The 15,624-nt window shown below is 35.2% G+C and overlaps 1 protein-coding gene across 7 annotated transcripts in view; it reads right to left on the bottom strand.

The window, feature by feature from the left end:
• Positions 1-15,624, bottom strand: part of Fchsd2 (FCH and double SH3 domains 2) — a 245,351-nt gene that overhangs the window by 44,642 nt on the left and 185,085 nt on the right. For all 7 annotated transcript variants that reach the window (XM_048788107.1, XM_048788106.1, XM_015477460.1 and 4 more), the window contains 2 exons: positions 11,086-11,202; positions 4,103-4,207 (listed from right to left, as the gene is read on the bottom strand). In XM_048788107.1, the coding sequence (XP_048644064.1) occupies positions 4,103-4,207; positions 11,086-11,202 (222 nt within the window). The remainder of the gene's footprint in view (positions 1-4,102; positions 4,208-11,085; positions 11,203-15,624) is intronic.

Raw genomic sequence — 15,624 nt, 5'->3', positions numbered from 1 at the left:
TATATATATATATAAATAAGCTGGGGATATGGCTCAGTTGCTGAGCACTCCTGGGTTCAATCCCCAGTACTAAAGAAAACAAAAAACAACAATTTGCCATTCTCCCTCTCCCAGCCCTTGGTAACCTCCATTCTACTTTTTATCTATGAATCTGATTACTTTAGGTGCCTCATCCAGGTGAAATCACACAGTATTTGTCTTTCTGCAACCCTGATCTCTTCTGGTTCTTATTTGCATGGAATATCTTCTTCCATCCATTTATTTCAATCTGTCTGTGTCTTTGGATCTAAAGTTGAGTCTCCTATAGAAAGCAAATTTCTGCCAATTTCTAAGTTTTGACTGGACAATTTAATACATTTACACTTAAAGTAATTACTGATAAGGAAGGACTGTTTGTTTTATATATGCTTTATAGCTTTTTAGTCTCTACTTCCTCCTGTATTATTGTCTTTTGTGTTTAGTTGATTTTTCAGTGTCATGTTTTAGTTCCCTTCTCATTTCTTTTTGTGTATTCTATAGCCATTTTCATTGTAGTAACATGGGAATTACATTTAACATTATTATATGTTGTAACACTCTAAGCTATTTTTAAATAGTTATGTAAAAATTAACATAAATGATGAATGTGTGTGTATATGACAAAAGGCATTTCAAAAAATTTGAATTCCTAAATACCATATTAAGAACATTATTATTAGCTGGGCATGGTGGTGCATGCCTATAATACCAGTGGCTTGGGAGGCCGAGGCAGGAGGATCGAAGCAAGTTTAAGGTCAGACTCAGCAACTGAGGCCCTAACCATCTGTTTCAAAATAAAAAATTAAAAAGGGCTGGGGATGTGGCTTAGTGGTTAAGTGCCACTAGGTCTCTGGTATCAAAAAATAAAAATAAAATTAAAAAAATTAACATTTTCAATTAAACAGTTGTCTTATTTCAAATTCCTGAATTAGAGGCTGAAGACGTGATATAGCTCGTACAAATACTCCTGTGTGACAATCCAAAGATCATAACAGTAAAACAAGAGTTTGTCCATCACTATTGGTATTATTTTTTGTTGTTGTTTTGTTTTTTGGTATCTGGGACTGAACATAGAGAACTTAACTGAGTCACATCCTAAGCCCTTTTTATTTTATTTTTTTTTTAATTTTAAGACAGGGTTTCGCTAAGTTGCTTAGGACCTCATTAAGTTGCCGAGGCTGGCTTTGAACTTGTGATCCTCTTGCTTCAGCTTCCTGAGTCACTGGGATTACAGGTGTGTGCCACCATGCCCAGTGAGTATAGTATTTTCATTAGTATCTGGAACATAGCTGATGCAGTTGTTGAATTAATCAGTTAGTAAATCTGCCCCAAATTAACCAGACAAGAATTAAAGATCTCTAGTCTTTGGAAAAGCATTTTTTATATTTTGAATTTCTTCTAGTTGGAAGTTTCTTTAACCTATTACAAAAGACCACAAATGACTTTTATTCTAATTAGCAACACTGAATGGAGACATAATATAGGAAAGACTGGATAAAGCAGATCACTCAACAAGGGACAGTATCATTCTTGTTAGCAGGAATTAAAAACCAAACATGAAAGCTATAATGCAATTTTAACCACCTTTCTCTCTCTTGTAACAGGTACTTCATAATTAGGTAAAAAGCTATTGAGTAACTATGCAATTCAGAAAAATCAATGCAAAAGATATACAGGCAGAGAAAAGAAAGAGGGTATGTACAGAAACAATTAATGTCAATCTCTCGTTTTCTAGTCTATCAAAAAATTTCATTATGACAATCTTGTAAGCACTGCCCCAATACACATGCCCTCTTATTTGCCAGCTAATTTTAGCTGGGAATTTTTTTTTTTATTCTCTAATATGAGGAATCTGAGAGATCATTTTAAGATAATAGAATTAATTACATTTTACAGACACTCAAAACTGAGATAATCTGACATTATAATTTTAGCATATTCCATATTTTGGAACGAAAATGATCTTTGAGAATGCAGACTTAAATGTATTAGGAGAGGTGAGATATTCTGTTGTGGGAATCTCACTTTATATTTTTAGTTTTAAGCTAACAGTGTAGTTTAGCATACTCATACTCATGGAAATAAAAGGTCAACTGGCCTTTATTTAGACTCTTTGTGACAGACAGCTATTAGTACTACTACTATAAAAGATGTGGTACTAGAGGCACTAGTGGAGTTAAGGTACTAGATAGTGATATCATGGATGGAGTCTGGAAATGGAAAATATAAGTACAACCCCTTCAGAAAACTTCTGAGACTTGTCCTAAGGTAATCACTTCTGTTCCACTAAGGCGGTAATACTGGCTTCATCCAGAGTGAAGAGAAACAATACAACAGAATAATCTCTTCTACCACAAGCCAGTGTTTCCCAAACCAGACAAGAGCCTGCCAGCAGTACTTGGCCAGCACCAGAGGGTAGTGGTTTAGCCGTGACTCTGAATTCAGAGAGGAAAATGGCTGCTCACTGCACACCCTGCCCTTCTCACCATGGAGGCTGTGGGTCAGACTATGTCAGGAATGAATCAGAGGAGAGGTTACCGGAGCTTCTTTAGACCATGAAGATGGCAAACCCATTCTGGTTCAAATCACTTCCATGGGGCTCTGTCAAAAACACGCTCATATACCCTGTGTTTGCCTCTGTTGCCTCACCCTTACCCCACAACCACTGAAGCACTTTTTCAAAACCTCTAGAGCAATAAAGGGGTGTTTGAAAATCACTAGTTTACATTACCTTCACCAATGCCAGAATTCCTTGTACAAAGTCCCTGACAGATGCTTGCCCAGAATCCTGAGCCCTTACAGTGTTGCATTATGTACTTATTCTGCCACTCAGAAGATTTGACTCTTAGAAAATATTTCCCAACATCAAACTGAAACCTGCCTCCTTCTTACCTTCATATTTTGGTTCAAGTTGTTTCTTGAGGTTGCAAGCCACAGATCTATGTTATTCCCTTTTCCCTGACTAATTGAATACTATTCACTGGCTAACACCATCCTAAGTCCTACCTCTGCTCTGACAACCCCTCCCCCAGTGCTCCCCGTGTCCTCCACTTCCTGAAGCATACTTGTATGGCCACTCTTTGGCACTTGTGCTTCACAGTCTTGGTTATCTTTGGCATTCTTTAGGCTTTCCTAATAAGAACATAATCTCTTGAGGGTTGTAAAGTCTTGATCTTTTTTTTTTTTTTAAATGTCTACCTCCATATCCCCTTCACCATGCTGTAGCAGAGTAGATGAATACACATGTGTGTCCTCTGTGAACTGGCCCTAACCACAATAGTTTACTTACTTTCTATCACATTTCCTTACAAAAATCTGTTATTCTAATCACTTTCAACTGCCAAACTCCACCCTGTACCTGCCCCCTTTTGCTAATACTTTCTTGTTCTCTCATTTTGACCTCTCCTCCTCTAGGGCAAGGAGTATTAGCCTGGGGTTGATGAACTCTGATGCTGTACACAACATGTACATTTCTTTTTTTATGGGAGGGGTTTCATAGTTTTTATACAACTTTCAAAAGATCTCATGACTCCAAAAAAAAAAAAAAAAAATTACTTTTATAATGCCCTGTCGCTTCTCAACCAAGTCTCTATTACTGAAGACCCAGTTCATGCCCCTGGATTCAGAAACCATCCATATAAGGGAGATTTTTTAGGTTCTAAATATATACATATATAATTTTATATAAATATATTACTATGTATAATTATATAATACATATAAATTATATATAAATGTTATTATATATTCTATAATATATAAATTATCATTTTATATATAAACATAAATATCTCTACCATTAACTTGATTATCATTTTACTTTGTGAAACTGTAATATTTTTATTGTGACTTAATTCTTTTGTTATGTAATTTTCATGATTATGAACTCTTCACAGCAGGTTCAAAGTCTGCTATATGTATACTTTCTACAAAGCAGGCATTCAATAATACTACTGTGGACACAAATGAAGATGGTGATTCCCCTTCAACTTAATAAGTGTAGGAACTCAGCTTCAAAGGTGTACATCACAGCTGTGACACTGACTGGAGTTGGGCAAAATGCCATAGTTAGCTGCCCCCTTACCTCTGCTTTACGAATATTTTCTCTAGCTTCATCTATTTTCTGTTCCAGTTCTGCTCGGCTTTGTTCTGATACAGCAACTCCATGGCATTCAAGTTCATTTAGAACCTAAAGAGAAAACAGGTACAGAAAATAATCCTCCTTCTCATCTTTGTTCCTTGAGTGATTATTTGAAAGATTTTAGTAACTAAAACCATGATTCCTCTTTTAACAAATTATTATCCTTTCTTTAACTTTTAATTTTGTTTCATTTATTTATTTAATTTAAAAAAATGTGGATTATAGACTCTGTAAGTTGCAAAACTAGTACACACTCCCTTCACCCAACTTCCCCCAATGGTAAAAATTTATATAACTTTACATTAGTAGTTTCCCTTTATCCTCAGGAGATACTTTCCAAGACCCTCAATGGATGCTAAAAATGCTGGTAATACTGAATTCTAAAATTACTGTGTATTTTTCTATAAGCCATGCAACAATGCTTCTCGGTGGAAGAATTAATCTGTTTTATGTCATGGTGCCTCCTTTGCATCAATAGTCTTGTATTCTGTCGTTATTAAGTAAAATAAAAGGTTAAGCAAAACACTCTGATATTATAACAGTGGATTTGATACTCTAACAGGCTACTCAGTAAGTAATAGGTGGATAGGGTACATAGTGTAAAAATTATGGTTAAAGTGTTTTGGATCTTGGGTGGGAAAGAATGAGATTTCCTAATGTTATTCAGAATGGTGTGCAATTTAAAACATCTAAAATGTTTATTTCTGAACTTTTACATTTAGCATTTCTGGTCTGTGGTTGACTTCAGGTAACTGAAACCATGGATAGTGAACTGCAGATAAGTAGGGGCTACTGCAATAGAGTATAAAAATTGACACTGGCTCAATCTACAGATCTTACTTAGATTGTACAAGTTTTGACATGCATACCTTTAGTTTTTAAAATTTACATGAATATAAAATACTGTTACAAAACAATTAATGCAAAATGGCAAAAGTCTTTTATTACATTGTATAATCCATTATGGGGTATAACTGTCATACCATCAATTAATTTTTATTTTTCCAAACCACTTTTGAGCATTTCTATACATATAAAAACAAACAGAAAATTTTGTTTACTGTCTTCTCAATGTTTCTAAGAAAGCTTTTCATGTCTGTATAAATAGACTGACCTCATTCTCTTTAATTAATCTATAGATCCAAGAATTTAACTATACCATGTTTCATTTACTCTTACTCTATTTGCCTTTTGAATTTTCAAATTTCTCAACATTATATGTGGCTCTGTACAAAGAACCCTTTGTACAATGACTTTTTGTACAAAAGTCAATGACTTTTTGAACACATATAGGAATATTTAAGATAAAAAACATAAAAGCAGAAAATGCACATTTTAATTTTAATAGACATTACCAGATTATCTACACAAAGTTGTACCTACTCTTCCTTGTATCTTACCCACACTGAATTTTGCCAATCTTTAAAATTATGCCAATGTATTTTTTAAAAAATGATCTCACTGTTGAGTTGGTTCTTCCAAAAAAAAAAAAAAAATCAATAAAATCGAGAAAACTTTAGCCATGCTAACCAAGAGAAAAAGAGAAAAAAACTCAAATTTCTAAAATTCATGATGAAAAAGGATATATCACCACAGACACCACTGAAATACAGAGGATGATCAGAAACTATTTTAAAAACTTATACTCCAGTTAAACAGAAAATCTTGAAGACATCAACAATATTCTAGAGAAATATGACCTACCTAAATTGAATCAGGAAGACATAGAAAATTTAAACAGGTAAATTTCAAGTGATGAAACTGAAGATGCCATGAAAAGCCTACCAACAAAGAAAAGCCCAGGACTTGAAGGATTCTCAGCTGAGTTCTACCAGACCTTCTTTCAAAGAAGAACACCAATCTACTTCAAACTATTCTATGAAATAGAAAAGAAGGGAACCCTTCTAAACTCAACCTATGACCAGACAAAATACACCAAGGAAAGAAAACTTCAGGCCAATATCCCTGATGAACATAGATGCAAAAATTCTTAGTAAAATACTGGCAAATCACATTGGTCACATTTTATCAGTCTTTCCCTTTATAGCTCCTGAGTTTAGTTTTGTTTAAAAAGGTATATGGCTGAGCGCAGTGACGAATGCCTGTAGTCCCAGCAGCTCTGGAGGCTGAGGCAGGCAGATTGCAAGTTCAAAGCCAGCCTCAGCAATGGCAAGGAGCTAAGCAACTCAGTGAGACCCTGTCTCTAAATAAAATTAAAAAAAGGCGTGGGGCTAGGGATGTGGCTCAGTAGTTGAGTACCCCTGAGTTCAACCCCTGGTACCCCCCCACCCAAAAAAAAGGTATCTGTAATATACCAAAAATATGGGGCTGAGGTTGTGACTCAGTGGTACAGGGTTTGCCTAGCATGTGTGAGGGACTGAGTTCAATTCTCAGCACCACATATAAATGAATAAAATAAAGGCCCACTGATAACTAAATATATATAAATATTCTAGGTTCTTCTAGTTTTTTAATAGTCATATGTTTAGCGCTTAGCACTTAGCTCTTTAGTTTTCTAAAATTTATTTTGTATATAGTGGAAGAAAGAAATCTAATGGTGTATTTTCCCCTAAACATACACAATTGCTAAATCCATTTACTAAAGGATTTACTAACTCTTTTCCCCAAAGATTTGAAATGCCATTAACTTTTTTTTTTTTGGTAGTGCTTGGAATTGAACCCAGGGCTTCATGCATGCTAAGCATATACATGTTCTATCACTCAGTCATACCCCCAGGCTAACATGTTTTCCATTATAAAAAAATTCAAATATACTCGAAAGTTTTAGAGCATCTATTACGATAAATCCCATATATTAATCACTGAGATTCAAAAAAATGTTAAAATTTGCTTTACTTATCCTTTTTGTTCTTTGCTACAGCATTTGAAGGAAAAAAATCGATATTAAGTCATTTTATTCCTACATGTTATAATAAATGTCTCTAAATGTGAATTGTTTTATACAACCATAATACCATTATCAGACGTAACAATAATTTCTTGGCAGCTTTTAATATACTGTTCATCATTATATTTCCCTCCTACCTGAAAAATGGCATCTTGATTGACATTTCAAATCTTTGGGGAAAAGAGTTAGTAAATCCTTTAGTAAATGGATTTAGCAATTGTGTATGCCAAAAATGGTATCTTGATAAGACCATTATTCTAAATTATCATATGTTCTTTAATAGATTTGCTATTTTTTTGTATTAGACCACAGTTAATTTCTGTGGTCACTATTTTATGATTTAGTATGTGGTAAGTCTCATTCTTGTGTGTTTATAAAAAGAATTCCAGGTAAACTTTAGAGCCAGAATGTCAAGCTTCTCCAAATATATTTTCTAAGTTTCATTAAAATTTTATACTCCTTTACCTTATCAGTATTTTACTGCTGTGATGAATAACTTTTTTCCCACTGTATTTGCAATTTATTATTTCTGATTAATGAGAAAACTAAAGTTCTCCTTTTTCCCTTCAGTTTTGAAGACTGAACCCAGGCCTCACTCATGCTAGGCAAATGCTCTACCACTGAGCCAGATTCCTAACCTCAGAAAATTAATGATTTCTAAAAATATATTCTTGTATTTGTTCACTTTACTAAACCATCATTGACAATTGGGTCTTGGTATTTTGGGTACACATATTATTAATAAATAATGATGGATGTGCCTTTTCCTAATATTTAAATCTCTTAACTGGTTTTCTTTAATTAACACATTGACTAATCCTATATGACACTGAAAAGTAGCGGTGATGATAGATGTTGTTTTCTTGTTTTATCACTGTAATAAGCAGCATGGCTTTGAAGATGTAAATACCCTGGTGTCTGAAACTGTGGGTATGTATGACGTAATTTGCAGAAGTATTAGAGTTAGGAACCTTAAAATAATGAGATCATCCTTGATTACCTAAGTAAGTCCAATATAATCATGTGATATCTTTCAAGCAAAGAATTTTCTCTGGCTAGAGTAAGATAAGAGATGGGTAGAAAGGAAATTAGAGATTCTAAGCAGAAGGATTCAGTGTGCCATTGCTGATTCTGAGATGTGGAAGCACAAGTGCAAGGACCAGGAAGAGTAGCTTCTAGGGGCTAAAGACAGCCTCCGGCTAATAGCTGGGAAGGAGACAGGGAACTCAATCTTGTCTTCTTCTTTTTAGTTGTAGATGGACACAGTACCTTTATTTTATTTATTTTTATGTGGTGCTAAGGATCAAACCCAGTATCTCACATGTGCAAGGCATATATATATATATATATATATATATATATATATATATATATNGCAGGTCTTGAACTTGTGATTGCCTCCTCCCCAGCCTCCTGAGTAGTTGGGATTATACGTGTATATAACCACGCCTGACAACTCTTAAACATTTTTTGTATTTTAAAGCTGACTATGATGCACTGTGGTATGATTTTCTTTGTGTTTTACCTGCCTCAGGTTTACTGAGCTTTAGCTCTTGGTTTATAATTTTTATTAATTGTGGACAGATTTTAGCAAAAAAAAAAAAAAAAAAACAAAAAAAGAAACAAAAAAAAACAGGCTTTGGGGGATAAGAAGTGAGTGTATTTTGCATGTCGGAGGTATGTGAAGTTTTAACCATAACTTTTAACCATAAGGTATACTGTGGCAGACTATGTTTTCCAAAAAGTTGTTACTACATTTCTCATTCTGCATGTTTTTCCAACTTTGTTACTTCTCCACCAAGAAGTAGAGTGTATGTCCTATCTCCTTGAACTATGGACAGGCCTTTGTGATTGTCTCAATAAAATATGATTCAGCAATCCCAATGATGTTTCTGAGGCTAGGTCAGAAGAATACACAGGTTTTATTTTCTCACTCTTGGAACTTATATCTTTGGGGCTGTATGCTACCATGTAAGCAGTATAGCCAACCTGAAGCCACCATGTTGGAGAGATCACGTGGAGAGACTACACAGAGACAGAAGTGTGTAAGAAGCCCTAGCATTCTAGTTCCCAACTGTTTAGATCTCCCCAGCCTAAGAACCAGTTATTTTGGGGGCTGGGGATGGGGCTCAAGCGGTAGCACGCTTGCCTGGCATGCGCACGACGCTGAGTTTGATCCTCAGCACCACGTACAAATAAAGATGTTGTGTCCGCCGAAAACTAAAAAGAAAATAAATATTAAAAATTCTCTCTCTCTTTCTCTTAAAAAAAAAAAAAGAACCAGTTATTTCACATGAGATGACACCAGCACTGGCCATTATCTGATTATTATAAAGTGATAACTGCCAAGTTGAGACTACCAATACCCAGAATACTGAGAGACATTATTAAAAAAAATGCTTTTTAAATTTTTTTTTAAGCTGGGTATGGTGGCAGATGACTGTAAACCTATGACTCAGGAGGCTAAGGCAGGAAGATCCAAGTTTGAGGCCAGTCTCAGCAACTTAACAAGACTGTTAGCAACACAGTAAGAACCTATTTCAAAATAAGACACAAAGCTGGGTGTGGTGGCACACACCTATAATCCCAGTGGCTCAGGAGGCTAAGATAAGGAGGATGGTGAGTTCAACATTGGCCTCAGCAACTGAGCAAGACCCTGTCTCTAAATAAAATATAAAAAAAAAGGGGTGGGGATGTGGCTCAGTGATTAAGTGCTCCTAGGTTCAATCCCAGGTACCAAATAAATAAATAAATAAAATAAAATAAGGTTTGGGAATGCAATTCAGTGGTAAAGCACTCTTGGGTCCAATTCCCAGTTTAATAATCAAAACCAAAACAACAACAACAAGAAAAACCCACAAAAAACAAACAACAACAACAAACCCAAAAAACCCAAAACACTGTCTCCTGTGAGACAAGTGAAATAAGATGTCAAAGTAGGCAAAAAAATACATGGGATACAGCAGCAAGCAAGGCCCAATGTTGAAAATATTAGTTTATGATTAGGTTGAAAGTGAAAAAATAGCAGTGTATGAGATGGATGGTAGGGAGAGTAAAGAGTTAAAAAAAAAAAAAAAGACAGCCTAGTTCAGGAATCTAAGGAATTTAAATATTTAACCATTGGATAGAGAAAGAGCAACCCATGAAAGAATCTAGACAGGCTGAAGAGGAAGAGGGAAAACTGGAACAATGCTGAGTTACAGAGGGCTGAAGAGTGTTTTAAGAAGAAGGGTGTTGTTAGTTATGATGAAACTTGACTGGTTAAGAAAAACGAGAGGGAGTTCATAACCCACTTGAATCTAATGTATGAAATATGATATGTCAAGAGCTTTGTAATGTTTTGAACAACCAATAAAAATAAATAAATAAATTTAAAAAAAAAAGAAAAAGAAAAACGAGAGATCAAGTGTCCACTTTGGATCTTGCAACAGACATCACTGGTGATTATGATAAATTTAGAAGGAAAGGAATGATCAGAAGGAAAGCAAGGCAAAGCTTAAACATAATGAGCTGAAAAGTAGGAGGGAGGTCAGGATATGTAAGTGTAGACAATTCTTTTAAGAAGTTGGACGTGAAGGCAAAGAAAGAGGATATAGATACTGAAAATCAAACTAAAAAAAAACTACTATATTTAAAATAATTTCTTTGCACTTGGAGTTTAGTCTTGAAAATATATTTTCATGGAATTTACAACTGTGTCTTCAAAAAAACTTGTCTTGAGAGATGAAAGTCTACTTTAATTTATCATATGTATGCCTCTTCCCCTGCCCAACAAACTGTAAGACACCATCACTAGTCTTTCTTAGGCAATTTTATGGCAAACAGGTGAATTAATGTGTTGCTGCTACAAGGTTTACAGAATTTTTAAGATAAATAGATAGATAAGACTATATTGTTGAGTTTGAGAAAGAATAGAAAAAACATATATGGGTGCTTTTCACATTAATAAAATTTAGCTCCTTAAATGGGTCTGACACTTGGCTTAAGCTGAATGTGGCCAGGATTCTACTACACTTACCCGTTGTTGATGAACAATGTTTTTGTGCTCACGTGCCACACGTGTGGCCCATTTCCTAGCCTCTTTATTTAGACTGTGCTCCTCTGTGGTCCCAGTTTCTGATTCTAATTGTCGACTCTACAACACAAGAGAGAACAGAGAGAAAAATATTGTTATTCTGATTGCAACTATTATACTCAGTAGTTAGACCAAAGGGCCTTCACTTAGCACTTAAAAAACAAGACATACTGGGTATAGTGGCACACACCTATAATCCCAGCAACTGTGGAAGCTGAGGCAGGAGTATCCCAAGTTTGAGGTCAGCCTCAGCCTCCTGAGTAGCTGGGATTAAAGGTGTGTGTTACTGTTCCTGGCAAGAAAAAAAAAATTTTTTTTTTTTGGATACTGAGTATTGAACACAGGGGTGTTTAACCACTGAGCCACATCCCCAGTCCTTTTTATTTCGAGACAGGGTCTCACTTAGTTGCTTAGGGCCTTGCTAAATTACTGAGGCTGGCTTTCAATTCACAGTCCTCCTGCCTCAAGCCTCCCGAGCCACTGGGATTACAGGCATGTTTCACTGTGTCCAGCTAAGAAAATAATTTCCTAAATACGAATTGTCCAATTAAAGGTCATCTAATATAATCTACTGTATGTTTAAATTTGCACTCTAAAATCCATTCAAACATGAATAAAGAAGGAATAAACCTGAATCTCCAAATTTAGTGACTTCTGCAAACTCTTACTTTATGGAACTTATTAGATTTTTTAAGAAGCAGTCATTGAAATCTAAAATACATTTATGTGTCACCCTGGCTAACTTAACCCGTCTCTCCAGGCCTTAGTTTCCTTACTTATAAATCAACATGTCTGGAGATGGAATCTCAGGTTGTCAGCAACCCAGCAATAAATTTTAGAATAAGTAGGATCATTTCTTGGCTAGAGAGAATAATGTTCTCTGGATAACAGTCTCAAAAATTATGTAATAAAAAAATTATGTTCATAATGCTACTGTAGCAGGGTGCAGTGGTGCAGCCTATAATCCCAGCAGCTTGGGAGGCTGGGACAGTAGGATAGCGAGTTCAAAGCCAGCCTCAGCAATTTAGCAAGGCCCTAAGCAACTCAGTGAGACACTGTCTCTAAATAAAATACAAAAAAGGTCTGGGGATATGGCTCAGTGGTTAAGTGCCCCTGAGTTCAATTCCTAGTACCAAAAAATAAAAAATAAAATAAAATAATGCTATTGCTCTGAGCTCCAGATATCTTCCTAGCATTATCTGGGAGTTTAGCCTAACCAAAGAACAAAAGGGTCCCAATAAAAATTTAATAATATTCCTGAAATATAAATTTATTTGGAATTTAATGAGTGCTAGAGATTAAATTCAAGTTTGGTTAGTATAAATCTATTTATATGAAGTTGTGCATCCATATCTATATAATTTTACCAATGATTACTTTGAATGTTGAGAATTTGGGTGGAAACATTGTTTTTTCATTTTAAACTTTATGGCATATGATATGATTTTTTTAAAAAGAGAGTGTATGCATGTTTATTCCTACTTTAAGTTAAAGTGGAAGTTCATATTGCAGTAGAAAGAAAAACCTTAAAGTCTAGCAATGAGGGAAACAATATGATGTTTTGACTCATGTATACTTTGGGTAAAAACTTTCTTTTCATGTTTTATAATTAGAACACTATAAAGTTATGATAATTTTGAAAACAAGGTTACCATTTACTGATTCTTTAATCTCTGTGATGCTTTACATAATTTCATTTAGTTCTCAAAACAATCCTAAAACACAGAAATTATTATTTTCAACTTATCAGTATAGAAATCTAAGCTCAGAAAAGGTTATGTATCAGTTGGGCATGATGGTACATGTCTGTAATCCCAGCTACTTGGGAAGCTAAGGTAGGAGGATCACAAGTTAGAGGCCAGTGTGGGCACTTTAGTAAGACCCTGTCTCAAAACAGTGTGGGGGGGGAGCGGGGAAGGAAGAGGAGAGGGGAAAGAAGGAAGAGAAGATGTTTTTTCCCTAAAGCCACTCAACCACTAAGCAGTGGGTCTAGAGTCTGTATTGAGACCCTGCTGGCTCAGATTCCATGCTGTCTATATATCTATATATGCTTATACTGTGTCACTAATTGTACTATTTGGTTAATACTAATATTGATAACACAGAGACAATAATATTAAAAAAGACACTGCTAAAATATAAGTTTCCTTTGAATGAAATTTTGGAAAGGTTTTTAATTAGAGATAAGACATTTAACTGATTTAATTTTCCTTGAGGAAAACCAAACAAAACAAAAAAACCCGAACTGGTTCACATGAGTTTGAGAAGGCTTTAAAAACTAGCAATGTTAAGTTTTTAAAAATTTCCAGTCCATTTAGAATAAAATATTAAGATCTTTAAAAAATTATAAATTAAATAATTTTAAAGAACTAAATAAAGGAAATTAACATTCTAGTACTTTTGATAAATCAATTTTAACCCATCTCAAATATTTTGTCCTCAGATACCTCTCAAGATTCATTCTCATCCTCTCCCTCCATTCCTTTTATTTGGGATTGAACCCAGGGTTGTTCTACCATTGAGCTATATCCTTAGTTCTTTTTATTTTTTGAGACAAGGTCTTGCTAAATTGGCCTTGAACTTGTGGTTCTCCTGCCTCAGTCTCCTGAGTAGGTGGGATTACAGGCATTTGCCATTGTACCAGCTTAATTTAAATTCATTTTAAAGTTACTATAAGGGCACAGAAGGTTCAGACAGATATCTGAGTACCTGTATAGGATGACAAAGTGAGCTGGGAGAGAAAGCTGATTTCACAGAGGAAGCAGAGTCCTTACTTTTCAAATCTGTACCCAAAATGTGATCATTTGAAAGAGAAAAAGTGATGAATGAAAACCACTAGCACAGTAAAATACTATTTTTCCAACCAAATTTCGAAAAAAGATAAAATTAGGGTTGTTGTACCAATGTTACATGCCAGGAACAATCTCATTAATCCTCATTTAAGGCAAGTTACATCCCACTGAGTTACATCCCCAGCCCTCATTAACCTTCACTCAAAGTGTGTGTACTAATTGTATTTTTCAGTTCATTGGTGGATATTATCAAGTTAATATCAATCCATCTTATTCTTATTTTAAATTGTTTTTGTTTTTAGTACTAGGGATTGAACCCAGGGATGCTACCACTGAGATACATCCCCAGTCCTTTTTATTTTTATTTTGAGACACAGTCTTATTATGTTGTTGAAGCTGAGCTTAACTTTCAATCTTCCTGCTTCAGCTTCCTGAGTTGCTGGCATTACAGCCCAATCCACTAATTCTTTTTGATGTTTTCTAATATATTCAATAAAGTTAATTTTTATTTAAGTTAATTTTTATTTATTCTCAAGAGGTCCCTTTTGTCAGGAATGCTGGTACGCTCCTGTAGTCCCTGCTACTCAGGAAGTTGAGGCAGGAGGACAGCATGACTCTATGAGTCCTGGACCGGCCAGGGCAACATAGGGAACAGAGTAAAATGCCCATTTCAAGAAAAAGGGGGGCAAAAAAAGTAAAAAGACCTGGATCTCTGTAGGTTTGTGCTTGGAATGCAATAATAGGTTCAGAATCTATAATTCTGGAATTCAAAATGCTCTGAAAATCACAAAGATCTTTTTTTTTTTTTTTTTAGAACTCATTTGAAGCAAAGTGAGTTATCTTGAACTAAGGAGATGTTATTTATAGGCTTTTATTCATTTAACTTGGTATGAATACTGAAATGTTTTACTGCAAAAAAAATACTGTGTTGTTTGATCATTGGGTGCTTCCTCATGTCCTATTCAGTGTGTAATGATGGTACAGGGATTGCTTCTGCAAATTTCTGAATTTTGAAACAGATTTGGCCCAAAGCCTTTTTTGGCAAGAGTCTGTAAAACCTAAAGTCACATATTTTAAACCTTACACACACCTTGGAGAGGAGGTGGAGCAGTGTACTGTCAAAGACATGTCTTAAGCTTATTCTGATCAAGCTGGGACAGTAGCACCTTCACTGCAGAGAAAAGTGGCAGTTCAACTGCATAATTGGATTGTGTGTCTAGTCTTTCAGGTGAATAAACTAGAGAATTAATGTTGTGATCTGAGCCTTGAGGCAATTCTGGAAGACTGGACAACTAGGTAAAAGGATGTACAGTACAATTCCATTAAGGCTGATGAGAACTCTGATAAAGGAGTACCATTCTCTTAGGTCAGAACAGATAGAATAGCAAGGGCAAATCTAAGCAAAAATTATATCCCTGAAATCTCAGTGACTCGAGAGGCTGAGGCAGGAGGATTATAAGTTCAAGCAACTTAGTGAGACCCTATCTCAAAATTAAAAATAAAAAAGGAGAGCCTAGGGTATAGTTCAATGGCGAAGTGCCTTAGGGTCTAATACCCAATACAAACCAATACACACACAGAGATGCACACACAAAATCCCCAAACCCTGTATGTCAATACATCACCAAGGCATCTATTCAAAGCTCTCTGGATGCTTAGAGAAGGAACTAATCCAGGAGAAAGGTGACCA

The sequence above is a fragment of the Marmota marmota genome, unplaced genomic scaffold, assembly GCF_001458135.2.
Source record: "Marmota marmota marmota unplaced genomic scaffold, marMar, whole genome shotgun sequence".
Lineage (NCBI taxonomy): Eukaryota > Metazoa > Chordata > Mammalia > Rodentia > Sciuridae > Marmota > Marmota marmota.
The sequence above is the reverse complement of the archived record's forward strand: the minus strand, read 5'-3'. Positions and strand labels throughout refer to the sequence as shown.